General features: G+C 39.1%; 2 protein-coding genes across 2 annotated transcripts; one reads left to right on the top strand and one right to left on the bottom strand.

Annotated features, from left to right (window-relative positions):
• Positions 1–353: 353 nt before the first annotated feature.
• On the top strand, positions 354–2,276 carry LOC306861033 (histone H3.3A). Its single transcript, XM_079403095.1, has 4 exons — positions 354–473; positions 1,299–1,439; positions 1,523–1,676; positions 1,798–2,276. Exons 2-4 carry the CDS (start codon positions 1,312–1,314, stop codon positions 1,924–1,926), a joined length of 411 nt encoding a protein of 136 aa, XP_079259221.1. The 5' UTR covers positions 354–473; positions 1,299–1,311; the 3' UTR covers positions 1,927–2,276.
• A 4,577-nt stretch (positions 2,277–6,853) lies between these two features.
• On the bottom strand, positions 6,854–7,915 carry LOC306869155 (G-protein coupled estrogen receptor 1-like; the record flags this gene model as incomplete). The annotated part of the gene is made up of 1 exon (XM_079415784.1): positions 6,854–7,915. The coding sequence occupies one exon, from the start codon at positions 7,913–7,915 to the stop codon at positions 6,854–6,856; it is 1,062 nt and encodes a 353-aa protein (XP_079271910.1).
• Positions 7,916–22,039: the final 14,124 nt, after the last annotated feature.

Below are 22,039 nucleotides of genomic sequence, written 5' to 3'. Positions count from 1 at the left end.
ATATCTAAAGTGACCTGCTTCAATTATATATTACTCCAGCAACCGTTATCTATTTCAAATGTTGACGTTTAGTCAAATTAAGTAAGATTGAAGCCACCGTCAAAAATAGTCTACTTGAAGCATATATTTCTCCACCACCCATTTTATCTATTACGTTATGTGAAAGATAATTTAGATGAAATATGAGATTGAAGACCTGTTTTATCCAATCAACTTTTTAATTTAAAATAAAAATATCTGACTACATTTTCACTTGCAGGACAAAATAAATATTGTAAAAGGTAAATAAAGCGCAACAGCGTAGAGGAGGAGGCTGTGTACGTTAACCAATGAGATGCGAACACGTGGTCTATGGGCGTGTCTTAGTGACGAGACACAGAAACATATAAAAACAAGCCCAGCCCTCATGGTTTGAAATACGAGGTACTACGAGAGATAGAGAGAGAGAGATATCGGGGTTCAACGAGGCTTGTGTAAGTCAACTTTCAATCTTTATTAGAGAGCAATTTTAGTAAGTCAACTAGAGCTAATTTAAAACAAAACTATTCGCCATTTTCAGAGTTGGTATGGTTTTAGCTTTCAGCTGCTTCCTGATGAATCATTTGCTGGCTGTTTTTAGCTTGTATTAATGTTTCTAACGTTCTTGGCCTTGAACGAAGTTAATTTAAACATCACGTGGCGTTTTTAGACACGTTAAACTTATTTTTTTGGTGGGTTTTGAAGCGATATGTGACATCTAATAATTCCCTGCTGCTTTGTGTAACGTTAGGGTTTTGCCGCCATTTTGGACAAAGGTTTGTTCCTCTTGTACTTGAAGAGGTCGAGCTGCCGGTGTGTTGCCGAATACTGCATTCAAATAACTTTCCCTTGTGTCTCTACACACTTTCCCGCCGTTTCTAAATTATGCAAGCGCTATATTTCTGTTTGAAGGTGAGTTTCGTGGTGGGATGGGGTGTAATATGCAGTATTTGAGGGGGACCGTCTCTGCTGGAGATGGGGGCTGATGCTGGTGTCCCAGAATAGTCTGATGCAAAAATACGCATGGGATGCTTGTTTGGTTGTGTTCAAGGCCAATTACGCACGTGTTTAAGTAGTTTTATATCGTTTGGGTTTTAAAGCGCGTCGAAGGCACTTTACCTTATACAGCTTTATAAATCAAAATAGTGAGTGACGTTATATGTGGAAGTGGTAAAAGCAAACCGCAAGACCCGGATGATACCGCCATTTTAAGTCACCGTTTGAGTTTCTCATTTAAAAGGGGACTAATTCCACATTTAAGTTTTATTTTTCCATTCCAGAGACTGAGAAACAATGGCTCGTACCAAGCAGACCGCGCGTAAATCAACTGGAGGAAAGGCGCCAAGAAAACAGCTGGCGACTAAAGCCGCTAGGAAGAGCGCGCCCTCTACTGGTGGCGTCAAGAAGCCCCACAGATACAGGTGAGTCTGAGATGCACAGTTGCACATGCATGATGGATAAAGTTGATGATAACGGGTCAATTTTTATTTTCTCCCCACTTTAGGCCTGGAACTGTTGCTCTGAGAGAGATTCGTCGTTATCAGAAATCAACAGAGTTGCTAATCCGCAAGCTGCCATTTCAGCGTCTGGTTCGGGAGATCGCACAGGACTTCAAAACTGATCTGAGGTTCCAGAGTGCAGCCATTGGTGCACTTCAGGTGTGTAACTATTCATATTTACGGTTATTTCATGACTGTATTGCAGTGTGACATACAACATGCTCAAAGTTTCTTCAAGCTTCAACAAACCTCTTCCTGCTCGTATTTTTTTTTTAAACAGGAAGCAAGTGAAGCCTACCTTGTCGGTTTGTTTGAGGACACTAACTTGTGCGCCATTCATGCCAAGAGAGTCACAATCATGCCCAAGGATATCCAGCTTGCAAGGCGAATCAGAGGAGAGAGGGCCTAGTTTTTTTTTTTTCCACTTTTAATGAGGAAACACTTAAGTAAAAGCAATGGATTTGTACATTGGAGTCATTTTGTAAAGCATTCCTTACAGACTCAGGTTTTTAAAGTGAGTGTGTCTAGATTAACCATTGTAGAGCTCCTTGTAAAGCGGCTTTAGTTGCATGCTTTAAAGTATTTATCACTTATATTTTACATTGATCATTGGGTTGTAAATAAAATTACTCTACCTCAAAATGGTGTGCTGGTTCAGTCTGTCACTTGAATGTGCTTTGGCTCAGGTTTTTAATTGAAAGACCCATGTAATACTTAAATGACTGCTATGTAAATCTGACTAAAGTTACCTTTTCTATGCTCATCTGCCTGATTTGTAGCATGTAGACTTGGTTTTCACCACAAGAGGGCAGAGTCGTGTCACTTTTGGCGGGATTTTCAGTTTTAACCACAAGCTGTCGTCAAATTACATCTAGTTGTGATTTTTCTGTTAGAGGTGTCATGCTACTGCATTAGTTACTATTTATTCATAAGCAGAACACCTTTGATAGCACTAGCAAATTACATTCATATCCTGAGACCCAGCTCTGGAGTTTTTGCCTCTGTAGTGGACATTCTATTTTAGTGAATTTCTCTGAGACCTCACATGTCACAGTTGGAAGTCTGGATGTCCTGTACAGAGCACATTAAGGGCTTTATAGAGATACTAAATGATTGGAAGTTTCACCATGATGTAACTGTCACTTAAATCTGAATAATTCTCTAATTGTCATAAAGCAACATCTCAGGAAAATGTTATGGGTTTTCAAATTCAAATATGACTTCCTGTTATGAAACCGGACATTTCATACATGTCCACTGTAGAGGACACCAGGAATAAAAGGATGTTTATTATGCATTTTGGGAGACACAATTGAATGGGAAAATAAATTATCTATTTTATGAAATATTAGATATTATGAAAATCTGGCCAATTATTACTCCCATTATGACAATTCGTTTTTCAACATGTTGTCCCAACACATATGCAAATTAGATACAGTATAGATACACTGTTTAATGGGAAAACCATTTATGGAAATTTGTACAGACATATTGCATAAAACAAAATGGCATAAACAAATAATGTTATGTTCTATAACATAGTTGAGAATCATCCTTAAAGTTTAGAAGAAAAAAAATCCCATTGTTTTTTTGCCTTTTTGATGTCTAATCATGCCATTTTATTTTTAGAAAACTTAGTCCTAGTGACCTCTACAGTGGACATAGAAAAAAATATTGATACAATATAATTTTTCAAAAATGTTAATTTTCAACTTTTTTCTAATGCTCTAAACAATGTAATGACATGAAAAAATACTAAATTCACAAAGCTTTTTTTTGGGGGGGGGGGGGGGCGGTCTCAGGAGGATATCTTCATGGATGTGCTCGTTGTTGGCGTCCTCTTGTGGTCAGTGGTGAGTTTGCACATTTATCTAATGTATACATGTTTTGGTTTAGTCCAGGCATCCTCAAATCTGGCCCACTCCTGCAGAGTTGAGCTCTAACCCTAATCAAACACACCTGAGCATGCTAATCAGAGTTTGATCAGGGTTGGAGCTAAACTCTGCAGCAGATTGGCCCTCCAGGGAAAGATTTGAGGAACCCTGCTTTAGTCTATACCGTTATTTCTGTGTATTTATTATTATTGTGCGGTGATATGTCTTCCTTATTTTGACCAGGACTCCCTGTAGAAGAAAAATTGTATCTCAATGGGACCTTCCTGGTTATATAAAGAAATAAAATTAGTATTGTATTGGCAACACACTTGGACTGAAACACTCCTGTGCAAAGCTCTATTTGACCCTCTTGATGTTACCTAAGTTGCCTCAGTTCGTTCTTTTCTTTCCTAAAGGAGATTTTAATATGTAAATGTAATTGTGGATCAGATCTTTTATTCAAAGTCATTCCCTAAGCATATGCATTAATTCTCACTACTTTAATTACCTTTGACAAAAGGCAGTCACCCTTTGGTGTTGGATGCTGCAAGTCTTAGTGTGTTTTATAAGCCTTCAGCTTATCATTCTCCTCCAAGCCACAATATTTCTATGGCATTTTTGTAAAATCTTTATTATTTGTACAGATTCAGATTGGAAGAACTCTTGTTTTGTGCTCAAATTTATTATGAAGTATATTTGAGGTTTGTATTGTTTATGTGTGTCAATACAGACAGGAAGCAAGTAAACACTGGAAACCATAAAACAGCATGAGTTCCTATAAACAGATTCATTAAACCGCATCAAAAGAGAAATCTCACAGACAAATGGGACAAACATATGCGCTAGGACGCAATGACGTCAGACCCCTCAACCCTGAGCCCTGCTCCAGTCCCAGCTGCAGACACACACTCTTCTCACAGTCTCTGTCTCACCCTCTCTCCCTCACCTCTTGCTCTTTGTCTTTCACAGAGTTGTCCTGTGTCTATTTATTTGTATTTATACAGATACAAAATTAACATGTCTTGTTGACTCTTTCCCAGGGGATTGGCTGTGGGGGTCCAGATTTGAGCTCTGTTAGCTGTCATTATTTCACTTGTCTGTAACTTTCTGCGATGCTCACATCCTAAGGCTGTTCTCATCATGGATTCTCAAATCTCTGTTGGAGGCACACAACCTTACTTGTGAGGCACAAGTTTCCCAAGTCACTCTTTTGTTTATCTCTTGATATGTGGATTGTTTTATATATATATACATTTCTTAATTTTCCTGATCAAGTCCATTCATTAAAAGTTATTCAAACAATGCTTACATATTTTTCTGGGCCATTACAGCTGGAAAAACATTTTTTGGTTCCAGACTGGAGACTTTATCATGGCCAACAGGAACATATCCAATATGCATTTTTATTGGTTAAAATGTATCTGATTATAAAAGATGTCTACCTTTTCATAATATGATGGCCTCTAAAATGTCCCATATATTAAAGCACAGTCTGGATTAGCTGTTTGGGCAGGCCTGTCAATTTCCTGTGCCATTTGTCAAGTGATTTAAACCATTATTTTATTATGCTGTTCTGCAATCTTGTTTTCCATCTAAGAAGGGAAGAAATCAATTATGCAACAATATTCCCTTGTAGTTTTGTGGACTGCTTTCATCAAACTGACAGTGAACACCTAGTGGTCTTATTACAAAATTGACAACCATTTTATATTTTATTGTGAAAATGAGGCTATTTATTCATTCATTGCTTTTTCAGACTCAAATGCATTACATCATGCTTAACCCAAATCCTTATATTGATCATTTTTGCATGATGTACTACTGCTCAACAAGAAAAATAAATAAATAAAAATTATAATTTCCAAGATACTAACTTTGATATAAATTTATTGAATTCTCATTTTCTTTTTATTTATTTATCTTTGTTCTGTTTTACTTGGGAAAAAGCCCTCAGACTGCCACTGTGTTTATGAATAATTTGAGTCATATATTGTTTTAGCCCTGGGTATGAGAGGGCCCTCTCTAGGGGAGATTATCAGCTTCCTGTTATCAAGATGCTCTTATCATTTTGTAATAATTTGTAATATCTGTATACTAAAATAGTGTATGTTCAAATGATACTTAAATCATCCCGATACATTTTGGACAGTGAAACAATAATTTCAAGTCTTATTGTGTATCCATATTATATAATATCCATACAGTCGCTAAACGAATTAGACCTTTTTTGAATTCCTTGGTGTCCTTGTTTTTGCTAGTAGAGCGCACTCATGAGAAAGCGAGAGGAATGGGAATGCAATGAATAAAGAGTTCAAGAGTATGAGGATCAAGTAAACAGCAGCGCTGGACGCTGAATTTCTGAAGTCTTGAATAATGTGTTTATATCGTGCTATGCTGTCTGCACACCACCTGCCCACTGACTCCAACTTCAAGGAAACAGGAGCCAACACCTGGGTTTAGTGTCGCTAACATTTGTTCAAATGAGCACTAATCCACCAAATATGTTTGCATTGAACTGAATTTACTGTAATGTTTTCCTAATGATGTTTATGTGTAAACCAGAGAGACTGCACATGAAGTTTACATTCTTGGACATTAGTACTGCTTACAAAATCCCTAAAATTGGCTGGGAGTGAATCTTAGACTTATGATACACAAGGCAACGTTTTGAGCAATTTGAGCAGCATTGCTCAAAAAGTTGCCAAGTATCAGCCTTGCACTCTTGAAATTGTCACCCTGATGGAAAAAAAAACAAACAGCATATGCTGGTTAGGAATGAAACATGGCAGCCGGTTATGAGCTGGTTTCAGCAGGTCATGTGCTGGTCCTATGCTAGACCTAAGCAACTAGCTCCTGCTCAAGATCAGTTCATAACCAGCTTAAACCAGCTCAAACCATCAATGGTGCCATGCTTCAAAACATACCTAACCAGCATTTTCTATTTATTTTTTCTTCTTCAACAGGGGATTCTCACATTTTTAGCATCCCCTCTCATTGAAGATGTTCACAATGAAAAATCCTACAAAATATGCATTTATTCAGTCTTGAAACAGAACAGATCAAGTTTCAATAACATTAATATATAAACTGGAGAATATATAGCAATGACTCAGATTGGAAATGGGGCGCAGGAGCTTCCATGACTTTATTTGTTCCCTTAAAATGGACTCAGAGAATATCATCCTATAAGTCTTCATTGAGACGTGCTATCCTATTATTTCAATTATCTGTAAAAGGCAGCCTTAGGCCAAGCTCTGCATCCGTGTTTTATAATCCATTTCATCAGCAGGTGATTCACCCTGAATTATCCTGGTTTCGCTCAGCCAACGATAAGAATTAGCCAGTGTTCACGGCCTCAAGCTAACCCAAGGATCTCTCTCTCTGTCAATTCATTATGAAGTTCTGGAAGCGAGGCAAGACAGCTGACAACTACAGGAACTGCAGGTTGCCACACCTGCGCTACACTTCGGACTCGCTCCTGACAGGGATGTGCAAATCCAGAGTGTGACCAAGCCAGCGGTAGACCACAGACCAGCTTGTTTTCCGCTTGATGAAGAGCCGCAGCTTGTCTCTGAAAGTCTCCCCGAGGAAGCTGTAAATGATCGGGTTTAGGCAGCTGTTGGAGAACGCAGCCAAGTTGACGATGTGTCCGGTCAAGGGGTAGTCGTGCCACAACGTGGTGTCGCTGCGTTTCGACGGGTCGGCTGTGCCTTGGAGCAGCTGGATGCTAATGAAAACATTCTCAGGCAGCCAGCAAATAAAGAACACCAGCACCACCACCACGATCATGCGCAGGGCCTTCTGCCGGCGTGGCCACAGTCCTCTGTGCTTCTGGGCACGCATGAGGATGCGGACAATCAGGGAGTAGCACAGGCCGATGATGGAGAAGGGCACCAGAAATCCGATCGTCACCTCGAGCCACTGGATCTCAAAGACGTTGGCGAAGCAAAAGTGCACCTCACCGGTGTGTTGGGTCTGCACGATGGTGAAAGGAAGCAGAGTTGCCAGGATGGAGGCCATCCAGATGAGGCTGCAGCTGAGTTTGGCATGCTGCATGGTTCGCAGTGGACTGCTGCTCATAGAGTTAGCCAGAGCAATGTATCGGTCGAAACTCATCCATGTTAGGAAGAAGATGCTGCTGTACATGTTCACCTGGAGGAACAGCGACATGAAGGTACAGAGGACAGCATAGTCGTAGTACTTCTCGTTGAGATTGAAGACCTCAATGAGCGAGTCCGCCACTAGAATAAGGTCCGCCACAGCCAGGTTGACGAAGTACAGATCAGGGATGGTCATCTTGTCTCTGTGGTTGAGGTTGACCACCAAAATGAGGATGTTCCCAATGAAGCCAATGGGGAACAGGAATATGGTGTACAGGCAGGAGAGAAACAGGCCGATGATGTAAAACTTATAGGTGTCTATGCTTTCTTTCATATCGGTTAGGTTGAAGTCATACGAAGCATTAAACTGCTCAGTGCCATTTACATAAATCTGAATCACAGTGGTAGTCTGCTCTTCCATACTGGCCAAGTCTCTGTTTCAGATGCTGTGAATGGTGCTACATACTTCATTTGTGTCAGTGCCCAGTTCGCCTTGCAGAAAGCATCCTTCATTAAGCCTCCTTTCGCATTCTGACGGCAACCGGTTGTTTACAAGCGGACGCTCAAGGTTTGATAGATTCCACCCAGACAGATTCGCCTCTGGAGATGCAGCCAGGGTAGAAGACCTCCATTTTCAGGGCAGTCTTTCAGCTATGGAGGCTGCCTGGGCTTGTGTGATCCATGGCACCAACACCAAGAGTCTCTCCTTAGGGATTGAGCTTCCTTTTTTTCTTTTGCACACTTTGCTCTTCACACGCGTTCAATCCAGTGCAGTCTGGTCTCCTCCAGTCCATGAGCATGATTTTTTTTTGTTTTTGTTCCCCAATGACACCACCACTGTGACACCTGAACAAGAGAGAGAAAAATAATATCTGAAGAACAAAACCTTTTTTTTTTGGCATCACTTTTTTCATTGACACTATTATTTAAGGTGATAGTTCACCCCAAAAAAAACGTTCTGTCATCATGTGTTCAACCTCATATCATTCCAAACCTGTATGACTACCAGTGTTGGGGGTCACACATTACAATTCATGTGAGTTACGTAATCAGATAACCTTTTTTTTCAAGTAACTATTACAGTAATACATTACTTTTTAATTTACAAGAAAACATTTGAGTTACTTTTTAATGCCTGTTATTTTGTTTTCCCATTTATTGACTGACAGCTCTCCTGTCCCTGTGTTGAGAGTAACTATAGAGGCATTGTATGTGCTGTGTAAACATGATGGCTACTGTAGTTTTAGACCAAAACTGTGAACATGCATTTACTCATCTATTCCACAAATTAATAAAAACAGTGAAATGCAAACTCAGAATATGACGCAAGCCTTTCTTCTGCATCCTATTCTTTATGCAATCCAGAATGGGAGCACAGCTGAAAGGTTTGTTTGAGCTGCGCCCTCTAATTTACACACATGAATTTACATCTCTTTCAGACTGAGGCATATGTGTGTCACTATTGGTGTGAAAAGGCTTTCACATTTACCAAAATCTGTAATACTTTATTTCGATAGTCCACTTTAGACATTCTACTAACAGTAAGTAACTTTGCAACTACATGTCAACTAGCAGTCATTAGAGTATTAGTAGACTGTCTGCTAAATATCTTCTAACACTTTATTTTGATGGGTCCACAACATACAACATACTGACTATGAGAAACTTTGCAAGTATATGTCAACTTGTTCTACTAACCCTAAGCTTACCCTACTGAGAGTTAGCAGACACGTAGTTGCAAATTAATGAGAATTAGTTGACATGTAGTTACAAAATTAAATTATAGTTAGTAGAATGTCTAAAGTGGACTATCAAAATAAAGTGTAACCCCAAAACTGTTCCCTCCTGGTGGAATGATCTGCCCAACTCAATCCAAGTCCTTAATGGCTAAAAACAATTCTCTTCAATCTTCATTTGACCCTCTAACGCTAGCACTCTCTATTCTTATTCTATTTTATCTATTTGTTTTCTTTTTTCATAAAAAAAAACAAAACACTTGCACTCTCTACTCATTTTCTAAGTGCTTATTTTCCTTAAAAAAATCGGCCTCTAACACTAGCCTTCTCTTTTTTAATTTAATTTTTTTTTCTCTATTTTATCTACTTGTTTAGGCTAACCGAGACTTGTCATAGCACTTGCATATTATTGCTCTTTTGTTGGTTTTGATTGCTTGTATTTTCCTCAAGTCGCTTTGGATAAAAACGTTTGCTAAAAGACTAAATGTAAATGTAAAAACATTACTTTTTATAAAAAGTAACTAAGTAATTTAATTAGTTACTTTTAAAGGGAGTAACGAAATATTGTAATGTACTATTTAAAAGTAACTTGCCCCAACACCGATGATGACTATATATATGCTTTTGCCCATGTAATGAAAGTCAGTGGGGTCCGAAACTGCAAACGAACCCAAAGGACTTTCACTGAATGAACAATAAAGCACTGAGACATTTTTCAAAATAGCAGAAATAAGGTTTGGAATTACATGAGGGTGAGTAAATGATGACAGAATTTGCATCTTGAGGTGAAACATCACTTTAATGTATTATGTTAAATATCTGCGTTTGCACTTGATGGCAGCACTCACAACAGTTTTTAATTGATTCACCTTAAGGACTGAGTGTCTACAAGCTTATTAAAATGCAAAGCAAAGTCTTAAACAGATGCATTGAAGCACCCTGAGCTGTCAGACCCGTGTGCTAAACTCACAACTATTAAACAGTAAAAAGACGCACTGTAGAACTGCTTCATAGGGATAGATACGATATTTGATTTTCCTCACAGGAACATAGGCTAACTTTACATAACATCTATGTTCATAACTGATTTTCACTGCACTAATATATTTTGATTTTGGAGAGATATATAGTGAACGGTAATGATTTTTCACTTACACATACAGTAGTTAATGGGTGTCAAAAGAAAATAGAATCTCATTACATTACTAATTTCACATTAATATGCCACAGTATCATGTATATCATGAATAATGATGTATAATTAATTAAATCTAATGCCTCCATGCTAATTAAAACACTCATTATGCAACAATTACCATTTGGAAATAATATGTAATATTTTGATATAGGATTTGTATTAATCCAAATTAATTTGGTAAACAAATGCAAGAATTATCTTAATGAGCATTAAAATTAAGTATGGCAGAAAAGATTGACCTTCAGTGAGCAATCGAGTCATATCTGACTTTTCACTTCCTACATAGATAAACTACGCCTTTCTCAAATGTAATTTACCAGAGCCAAATTTAAATGTGCATAATTTTATTCACAATGAACACTATATCAATTTTGTAATGAGAAAGAAACTCAGTGATTTTAATGAGGTCTATGTGACCTGTCTGGACTCAAAATACTTTAACCTTTAAAAGAATCAGCCAGGATTAAACTCCCAATGAAACTGGTCGGCATGCAGCAGAAAAGTCTAAGAACTGCAGCCAGCTTTCCAAAATTAGACCACTTTCAGCGTTATGCAAATGGCTTATTAGGAACATAAAGGTTGGGATATTTTGAAAACGGTAAATGTTTTTGACAATCATGCACAGTGCAATCAAATGCAATCTTCACTTTGATTGACAGTTTACAATATTTATCTCTCAATTAAAATGTAGGAAAAATATCTATAAAGATGTCGCTTATAATAATTTTTTATATGAACATAATATTTGTTTGGCATATCAAGTGCCCATTAAACTAAACAACTATAAACTAACAGCATTATGTAATGCTTCCTTTGTTTTAGAAATAGCATAAACAGGACTGTGAGAGTCTGAACCTGTCGCTGTAATTCATTCTCAACTGCAGACCCATTCAGATTTCATCACTGCATAATAGATAAAGGAACATTTGTTACTGCCTAAAATTACATCTCCTTCAAAAGATCCAGTAGGACATTATAATTATTTCCCAAAAGGGAATCTGCACATTTACTCACAGACGCAAGATGACACGAGCAATTTATCAGTATAATAGTGATGGAGTATAGTCACATCAAAAAAGACAAGCACACACACGATAATTGAAAGGCTCATTTGGAAAGCGTGAGAGAGAGAGAGAGAGAGAGACTGCACATTATGATGTGTCTCATCCAGGAGAATCACTGAGCTGCTTTATCAAGTCCTCTCAACTATTTGAAATCTCTGCAGTGCATTGTAAAGTTATGGTAGAATAGAAGACTTCAGATTTTTTCCCCCTCCCTCTGTTGTAAGACCATTTTACACTAGCATGAATTTGCATGATGTTCCAGGCTGGTTTATTCTGGTTCATGGTGCTTTGGTGCTAGTCTTGCGCAGGTGCGTGCCCCAGCATCGCCATGCTATTAGCCAACAAAACTTAATAGGTGAAGCTGCTCAACCAGCTGTCTTTCTAGTGAAGCTGGTTGACTAAAATAGTGTTATTGGTTAAGATAGTTAACTGTCATATTCCCTTTGGGTTCTGAGAGACTGCATGGCCATATGTGACCCTGGAGCACAAAACCAGTCTTAAGTCGCTGGGTTATATTTGTAGCAATAGCCAAAAATACATTGTATGGGTGAAAATTATACATTTTTCTTTTATGTCAAAAATCATTAGGATATTAAGTAAAGATCATGTTCCATGAAGATATTTTGTAAATTTCTTACCGTAAATATATTAAAACTTAATTTTTGATTAGTAATATGCATTGCTAAGAACTTCATTTGTACAACTTTAAAGGTGATTTTCTCAGTATTTTGATTTTTTTTTTTTTGCACCTTCAGATTCCAGATTTTCAAATAGTTGTATCTCGAGCAAATAATGTCCGATCCTAACAAACCATACATTAATGGGCAGATTATTCATTCAGCTTTCAGATGATGTATAAATCTCAATTTCGAAAAATTGACACTTAAGACTGGTTTTGTGGTCCAGGGTCACATAGTTCAAAAACATACTTGGCATTCAAGTATCAGGTTGATATTTCATGACTTTTTATTACCAAATACAGTAAAATAAATAAATAAATAAAACAAATACAATGAATTTTCACATGATATGCAATGGCAGGTAAGCACACAGCAATATTATTTTAGCATTATGTATGTTGTTTACATATGTATTATTTTTGTTTATGTATCATTGTCATATTTTCATTTTACTTCATTTTTTTGTCATTCTCATTATTGTTAATATTTATATTTAACTTTTTTTTCAGTTCTTTACATTTTAGTTATTCAACTTCAACTTTTCAACAAGCAACATTTCTCATTTTAATTTTATGTTTTTTTAAGTTTATATTTCTCACATAATAAGTATATTTTACTTTTTTTTATTCTAATAGTTTTAGTTAACAATAACAACCCTGACACACATGAGCTGTACATTCCTAAAACTTTACTTTGATTTGTTTTATTGTCTTTTTCTGAAGGAAACAGCAACATGGGTATTATTTGTAAAATTACTATTATAAGTTTTTCACATAGAACATTGCGAACATAAAAAATGTAAGTCTATATCGACCCAAAATATTCTGGCCGTTGTGGTCTTTATCTTAACTTAATCTCTAACTAAGCTATTATGCAACTCATTTACTTTTCTCAAAAGTATTATTAATGAACAAAATCCATGAATAGAAAATAATAATCAAAAGTCACTCACTTTATTCACAAGGGCTTGTGATGCAGTCAGTGTAGAGTTGCCACAGATTTGTAATTCCTTTACCAGGACAAGATCCACTTTCTGCACCACCTACTGTTATAAGACAACTCGCTGCTGTCAGGGAGAAGGTCCAGACAAGAATATCACTACAGCTTCCTTTCTTTGTGGCCACTAGTTCACTAGCCACCCCTCTACCTCCTCCTCCTCCTCTCTCTCGCTTTCTCTCACTCCTCTCTGCTCTGACTTTCCTCAGCACGGCCACACGCATGTGGACAGCATCAATAGCAGGAGACCCACCAACGACAGTCACTTAGCAGAGAACATATGGCTGCTGTCGCAACTCATTCAATCTCTGTTTCAGCCGCTGAGACATCCATGACACTAGTGCTCATTAGTCTAATTGCAGTTCAAAGAATGACGAAGATTTCACAAGGGCAGGTTGTTTTAAATGCTCCAGACCTGGGATAAGACGTCCCTGATGCAACGACTCCGATGATGAAAAATTGAGTGTATTTAATACACCTGGTCAGGTTTTAACTATTAAAGATGATGTAAAGATGCAAATAAATAGCACTTTATGGAGTGTTCAAATAATTGTCATGCTTAATAAACAAACGCTCCTGTCGTAAAAGTCCTGTTTTCTGAATACAGAAGCAGTAATCTGTACTGTTTAGTGCCAAATCCTAAGAGATGGTTTCACTGCTGTGTCATTTCTGTTAAAACATCAATGAGAGGATGGAAAATATGCATAATAAGATTGTATGTGAGAAGTTAATCATTTCGTTGAGCAGTACAGTGTTAGATGGTGAATCGATACGACCATTTGTTTGGAGAATGAGGGGCAGCAAAGCTTTTGTCAGTCGTGAGATTACTGAGTCACAAACTATTATGCTTGTAATTCGATTTTCTGAACAGGGATGGATTCTGTTCACCTTATCAGCCTCTCTGTGTCAAGATAGGTTTTACAGAAAGCTTGAGGGCTTTTTTATGTGCCGTCTACGTCTTCAAAGAGGTTTGTGTAGAACATCCTGAAGTCAATGGTGCAGAGTCCCCGTCAGGCTGTCTGAAATGAATCCCCTGTGTTATCGCAGAAAGAACATTTCAGACTAGAACATCAACAAATATAGAACTATAGAAACTTATAAAAGTATTGTGAGGTGCCCAAATAAGATGATGCCCAAATACTTATCTATCAGGCTCAATTTCACATTTGTAGTAGTTTTAGAGAAACCCTCTGGGGAACTGGTCCCATGGGCTTGTCCATAATCCACTTCTGGTCTGAACGGCAAGTGAAGGATCAAAGAAGTCAGCCGCTACTGTTCAGTAGTACATCGCTGCCATGCACAGGAGAAACAAATGTGATCACCTTGAATTATGTTAGACTGCATTATCTTTGTGAAAGTAATCATTTATGCTTGAGGGAACATGTTGTAACCCTTTTAAGCGCTGCATGCCACCTGCAGAGCTTCCTGAGAAAACCATTAAAACAAACTCATTGCTTAAAGCCAGCATGAGGGCAAAGCTGATGTTTTTTTTTTTAAATAATTTTGTTGTTTCATGAATGACTTTGTAACAGAACTGTTTGTTTAGTTTCCTTTTTGTCCTTATTTGGTTCTTCCTGTTTTAGTTCCTGACCTAGTTCTGTTAATTAGTTATATGCATCACCTGTGTTCGATTAATTACCGTGTTTCCTTGTTTGTTCCTCTCCCTTTATAAGTCCTCAGTTCTGCCTTTATGTTTGTCGGATCTTAAGTTTACAATGGTTCATGTGAGTTGATACTAAATAAATATATCTTTTGTTATACATCGTTGTGGGCGCCGATTACTACAACCACCTACCGTTACAGAAGATCCGACCGACACAGAAGATGGGCGAGCTCGCACAATTTTTTGATCTGGCTCACGCCATCCAGGACCCAGCGAGTTTTGTGATGGCATTTGCGCCTCTCGCCCTCGCCAGCTCACTGGAAGGAGGAACCCTCAAGATGCTGCTCCGGCTCGGGCTCACTTACCACCAACAGCGAGAGCTCCCAGACACCTCCGACCTCGATTGGAGAGAAGCCATCATCCGGTGTCTGGAGAGCCTCCGACCCCGAGTCGGAGCCCTACCCACGGCGATGAATGTTCCGCCGGCGGCGAGGAGGATACCGCCGCAACAGGTGATGAACGTTACGCCGTTCACGGCGATGATGGTCCCGTCCAGCCCACCTGAGTTCCCGCTGGTCCCGTCCAGCCCACCTGAGTTCCCGCTGGTCCCGTCCAGCCCACCTGAGTTCCCGCTGGTCCCGTCCAGCCCACCTGAGTTCCCGCTGGTCCCGTCCAGCCCACCTGAGTTCCCGCTGGTCCCGTCCAGCCCACCTGAGTTCCCGCTGGTCCCGTCCAGCTCCGCGCCTCCCGTGCGCCCTCTAAAATCCGCGCTGCAAGCGCGCCCCCTAATGTCCGCGCTGCAAGCGCGCCCCCTAATGTCCGCGCTGCAAGCGCGCCCCTAGTGTCCGCGCTGCAAGCGCGCCCCCTAGTGTCCGCGCTACAAGAGCACCCCTTTGAATCCGCGCTGCCAGAGCGCCCCCAAGTGTCCGCGCTGCCAGAGCGCACTCCTGCGTCTCCGCTGGTCCCGTCCAGCTCTCCTTCATCTCCGCTGGTTCTATCCAGCTTCGCGCCTCCCGTGCGCCCTCAAGTGTCCGCGCTGCAAGAGCGCCCTCAAGAGTCCGTGCTGCAAGAGCGCCCTCCTGCATCTACGCTGGTCCCGTCCAGCTCTCCTTCGTCTCTGCTGGTTCCGTCCAGCTCCGCGCCTCCCGTGCGCCCCCAAGCGCCCGCTCCTCCAGAGCACCCTCATGCGCCCGCTCCTCCAATATGGCCGCCAGAGGGGAACTTTCCCAAATAAATTTTGGGGGGGGGGGCCATATAGTCTCAGCCTGTGTGGCCAGGCCAAGGGCCAAGGCCACGGAGGACCCCGATCCGCCAAGGCCGCCCAAGGACCCCGATCCGCCATGGCCGTCCGAACTCCCTGATCCGCCATGGCCGTCCGAGCTCCCCGCCATGGCGTCCCGAATCTCCAGTCCCGCCATGGCCTCCCAAGGCTCCAGTCCTGCCATGGTCTCCCAAGGCTCCTGATCCGTCCTGGAGGCTTCCCTGTCCTATCCTGGTCCTGCTCCAGCCTCCAGGACGCCCGCCCCCCCCTCCCCGATATTACTGTTACGGTGCGGGACGCACCTTCCGGGAGGGGGGCGATATCTGTAACAGAACTGTTTGTTTAGTTTCCTTTTTGTCCTTATTTGGTTCCTCCTGTTTTAGTTCCTGACCTAGTTCTGTTAATTAGTTATATGCATCACCTGTGTTCGATTAATTTCCTTGTTTGTTCCTCTCCCTTTATAAGTCCTCAGTTCTGCCTTTATGTTTGTCGGATCTTAAGTTTACAATGGTTCATGTGAGTTGATGCTAAATAAATATATCTTTTGTTATTCATCGTTGTGGGCGCCGATTACTACAACCACCTACCGTTACAGACTTTGCTTCAAAATGATTTGTTTTACAGTTTAAATTAGCTTAAAAACAAATAAGATGTAAACATTATCCATGATAATGTGACAACATGCCCCTCTATTAAGGCATGTTTTCACAAAAGGTCAGCTAAATGCACCTGTATGTGTGAATTGAATTTTCTGTTTATTTGTTTTGTTGATTTTTTTTTTTTTTAAATACCTTTGGTAATGGGTTAAATGATTTGTCTTAATAAATACTTAATAAAATTACTTTTTGTCAAAATGATGTCACTTCTTGGGAGTCACACTTTTTTTGAAACATAATTGTTTGTGTCAACTTGCATGCAAAATACTGGATGTTTGGTCATTAAACTGCGTTAAATAAAATTGCTATATTTATTTTTCTTAATTAAATTAATTACAACAGATTATAAAAAATAGATATCCAGTTACCAGTGTTTACCCATTTTACCAGTGTTTTTTTTAATTATTATTATTTACATATCATTACAGTATTTATTAATATTTTAGATTAGCGTGCTTTTAAAATAATTTTAGTTTAAGGTTTGGTAATTTTGTTATGTGCATTTCTAATTTTTATTAGTTTTGTTTTTTGACAATATATAGATTTAATTGAATTTATTTTTATTTCAGTTTTAGTTTTAACAATCTAAGTACCTGAAACTAAACTATTTGTTTTAGTTATTTTCCAAGGCAACATTTTTCATTTTCAGATATTTGATGAGTTTCAAATTTGCCACTTTTATGTTACTAATTTTAGGCCAAATACATTTTTAACAGATTTAATAGTCCTCATAGAATAAGGGATTCAGTCCTGAAGGATCAAACATTTTTGTTATGTGTGTGCTTTTAATTACAGTCCCACAGTCTCCACCTGCTCCCAAGTAACATTTTCCCAGATCTGTTGCTCTTAAATGGTGAGGCTGTTGTTTGTCCCCGTCTATTAAACTCTCTATCAATGCAATTTTCACAGGGACTCATAGAACAATCTGGAGGGAACAGATTAATTATGATGCCTGGAACAACTGATGAGTTACAGACAGCAAGAGATTGCTTTTCTCACATTACATGCCTGACCGTGTCCCTCTGCAGGGAGGTAATTACATTTGTTGGGGGTGGCAACATGTGGTGGAAGCTTGGTGCTCTACAACCTGCGTGTATTAGTGTTAAATTCAAACTGAGTGTCACGATCTTCCCTCACACAGTTACATGTTAATGGTGTGGAGTGATGTTCTAGGAACTGTCCTACTGTGAGCTCTGAAGATCCATACAATTAATTGATACACTCCACGTTTTAGAGACAGAGCTCTAAATAAATTAATCTTGTCATGTGGCTCACTTGTTCTGAGTCAAAGAACAATAGTTCTGTACGCTCCCAATTGACTGAGAGGAGATGTTTGATCTAACACAATGAACTAATAATTGAAAGGATTCTTTTACTGCACATCTATTCACACGGGTTATTTTCTCACAGAAGTGAGCCACTGACTAACAATCCAAAAGAGCACTGCATTTCTTGGACTGAACTGATCTGTCTTAATTATAAGAATCACCATAGCAACACAGCAAAGGTAAGTTAAGGTACAATGGATTCAAGATTGGAAAAATAAGAGCTAATTTACCGTGTACATGGCATTTTTCACATTTCGAGTGGAGAGCTGAAACCTACCCAAGCTCAAACGTATACCTCTGCATACATTTTTTTTAAACTCCAAACATGTACCTATACATACAATTCACTTCAGTTCCCAGCTGAAATGAACACCAGTGGCAGAAAAAACAGCCTTTATCAACGTTGTCAAAACAGTAGCATTTGACACTAGTACACAGATCTGTAGAACAAGTAGGTTCCAGAATTAAATGAAATACGCAAACACTAGCCATAAGTCTTTGCTTTGTCATTCAGTAGTCAAATTAGTTCATTTAAATTAGATGTTAAATTTATCATCTAGCAATCTTTAGCCTATTAATAAAAACTGTTACAGTAATATGTATCCTTGCATGAATAATAAACAGCTTATAAAATGATAAGTTTAGTAAACTATAGTAACTAACTATAGTAAAGTTTTAACAAATGTTGATGCAATAAATAGGGTATGATTTAAAAAATTATCATCCCTCCAAAACAGAGAGAACATCTTTCACACTTATTTTTAAAGCGTTTATATACATTTAGTTGTAGGCCTATTTGTAGAGGTTATTATAGCACAATTCTACAATTCTAATCTAAATGTAAGTCACAGAAGGAGTCACTAAATAAGATGCCTCTAATAATGCATCAAAAATAATGATCAGTTTATTCATGAAATTGGGATTAATGAAATCTAGAAAGATTGCAATCAAAGTGTGCACATCGATCAGGCAAAAAGCTCAATGTGGTTGCTCAAGCACAAAAACAATTTCAATCAAGAAAAACAAAAACAAAGTTTGCACACCACAGCTCCAAAAGTAGAAAATGTTTATTTGTGTTATCATCACAGGTGACTTTTCGAGCCTAAAAGCTCTTCATCAGACGTCATACTGTAATCTAGAAACGTGTCATTGTGTTAGCTCAAATCTAGAAAATAAAAGATCATGGAATATTTTGTATGTAATCTTCCTAACATTTCTTACAAGCAGACATGATAGATTTTGAGTGCAGCATGGACAGTGTGATGGTATCCAGCTCCAGAACTAAATGAATTCACAACACAGGAAACATGGCTAACATGAAGATTAAAGCAATGTGTCAAAATGCCTACAAAGCTCTGTGTAGCATAAGGCAGCTTCAGCTACAGGATGACATTGACTAGATCCAGAATGAGCGTTGTGTGTTCAGGTGTTTCTGCAGTGAATTATTCTGCTAATCATGTCTTTAGTGATACTTTTAAAAATGTTGTGTCTGAGTTAAGTCGGGAGCACATGGGAAGTGCTCAGAGATTTAATGCTCAATGTGCCCCTTCCATATTTGTGATTCTGCTGTGGATAAAAATGGAAAAGAAGCATTTTGAATGTCCATTCAACAGAAAGTTCATCCTGCTGCAGTATTCGTTTTGAACACAGGGTGGAGTCAAAGTATAAATTATGGAAATAATTTCTCCAAAAAAAGAGCCTTTTCTTTTTCTTTTTTAAATAATAACAAATTCTTTATGTAGGTTAATAGAATGAAATTCCCTGGAAATGCAGAGATATGGTACATTATACCATCAGGTGTTCAAATGCTTTGTTGAAAGGTTTGGTCAAATGCTATTTTCAGCGGTCATGACAAGAGAGCAGCAGCTTTGGCAAAGGCAGGCATGTTAGAGGTCAGTGGCCTTGAGCAAGCCAGTGCAGAGATTGTTGTGACAGATCCATGCACCTGTGGGAACCAAGCTGAAGGGTGAGCACAGCATTATGCTCCAGCTGTCTCCTCAATAACAAGCAGCAAAACACTCTGCCTGACACCCTGCTGCCTCACCCGACCACAACACCCCTGGGATATGGGTGCCAAGTAAACACCTCTTTCGTGAGCTCTTCCACTTTGTTCGTTTGAAAGCTGTTTTATGCTGTGGAATTGGAATTGGAAGTGGAATCTAAAATTCTGACCACAAGTGAAAGTTCTTATTGTATTTATATGTTATATTTTATTTTATTAAACTGTGTATAAAATATATATGTAAAGTTTAAAATTCTGAGGTTTATAATAAACTATTCTATTCTATTCTATTCTATTCTATTCTATTCTATTCTATTCTATTCTAACAATTTCAGTGAAAAGCTTAAAAATTAACATGAATTTCAGAATGTCCTAGTATTTGATTTAGCATTTTTTGCTTTAATAGCAGCACTCAAGCTTGAACTCCAAACAGCATCCTGAGTTGCGGTGGAAGAAGGGCATATCGAGGGGAGAGAACCAGAAGAGCGTAAGTGATATTGGAGAAATATACATCAAATGAAAGCTCTTAATGAGCTCTTTCTACTGGCACAAGTACTGTCATTCATGAGTGTACAAATTTGTATTATAAACAATTGAAATCAGTACACAAAGTCAGATCAAACTATGGTAAAATTTTTGTTTTGGCTCTCATGTAAAGTTGGTGAAATGTCACTTACACCCTTCTGGTTCTCACCCCTCGATATGGCCATCTGTACAAAATTGCATTTATATGTATTTATATTTATTTATTTATATGAGAGGTTTAAATGAGATTTTGAATTGGACCCCACTGGATATATCATTGATGCTCATAAAGGAGAAAGTAGTTCACCTAATATAAGAGCATTAAATTCAAATTCAAATTTTATTTGTCACATACACAGTCATACACAGTACGATATGCAGTGAAATGCTTGTACGGCAGCCAGTGACCTTAAAAAAAAAATATTAATAAGAAGAAATACAAAGGAAAATAAATTTAACTAGTAAATAAACTGTACAAATAAGGGCATATATATATATATATATATGTATATATATATAACATTTTTAAAGTGGCAATGCAAAAGTGACTTATGAAACGTTAAAGTGACTTATGAAGTGTCATGTGCAATGGTTCAGATATATAAATATGTATTGCATGAATGTGTCCATGATTGTCCAGTCAATGTCAATGTTTCAAAGATATTACTCCTGTGTGATGGTGTGATTGAGAGACCTTATCGCCTGCGGGAAGAAGCTCCTCCTCAGTCTCTCTGTGTTGGTCTTCAGGGAGCGGAATCGCTTCCCAGACCGTAACAGAGAGAACAGTCCATTGTTGGGATGGCTGAGGTCCTTTACGATCTTCCTGGCCTTGGTCCAGCACCGCTTGCTGTAGATTGAGTGCAGGTCAGGGAGTTCGGTGCGGATGATGCGCTCAGCTGATCGCACCACCCTCTGTAGAGCTCGTTTGTCCTGCATGGTGCTGTTTCCAAACCAGGTTGTGATGTTTCCCGTCAGGATGCTCTCTATGGTACAGGAGTAGAAATTCCTGAGCACTTTAGAGGGCAGTCTGAAGTCTCTCAAGCGTCTGAGGTGGTAGAGACGTTGCCGGGTCTTTTTCACCATGGTGTTGATGTGACAGGACCATGACAGGTCCTGCGTGATGTGAACACCGAGGTATCGGAAGCTGTCCACTCTCTCCACTGGGCTCCTGTTGATGATGGGGGTCTGGTAGTTCCTCTCCTGCTTTGTACTAAAGTCCACTATCAGCTCCTTTGTCTTGCTGACGTTCAGGAGGAGATTGTTCCTCTGGCACCAGTTCTCCAGATTTACAATCTCCTCTAGGTAGGCCGACTCATCATTGTTGGTGATCAGGCCCATCACGACAGTGTCGTCAGCAAACTTGATGATGACGGTGGAGTTGGTAGTGGCCACGCAGTCGTGGGTGTACAAAGAGTACAGCAGGGGGCTCAGAACACAACCCTGGGGGGCTCCAGTGCTGAGAGTGAGTGAGGCTGAGACATGTCCGCCCATCCTTA

Source organism: Barbus barbus (genome assembly GCF_936440315.1).
Source record: "Barbus barbus genome assembly, chromosome: 4".
NCBI classification, from domain to species: Eukaryota; Metazoa; Chordata; class Actinopteri; order Cypriniformes; family Cyprinidae; genus Barbus; species Barbus barbus.
Note: the sequence above shows the minus strand (reverse complement) of the source record. Positions and strands in the feature narration are given on the sequence as shown.

What these genes read in the sequence shown, in the direction of transcription:
- LOC306861033 (XM_079403095.1), top strand. Translation starts at nt 1,312, where the DNA reads ATGGCTCGTACCAAGCAGACCGCGCGTAAATCAACTGGAGGAAAGGCG. An exon ending in AAGAAGCCCCACAGATACAG is followed by an intron (nt 1,440 to 1,522) that starts GTGAGTCTGAGA and finishes TCCCCACTTTAG; the next exon opens with GCCTGGAACTGTTGCTCTGA. An exon ending in CAGCCATTGGTGCACTTCAG is followed by an intron (nt 1,677 to 1,797) that starts GTGTGTAACTAT and finishes TTTTTTAAACAG; the next exon opens with GAAGCAAGTGAAGCCTACCT.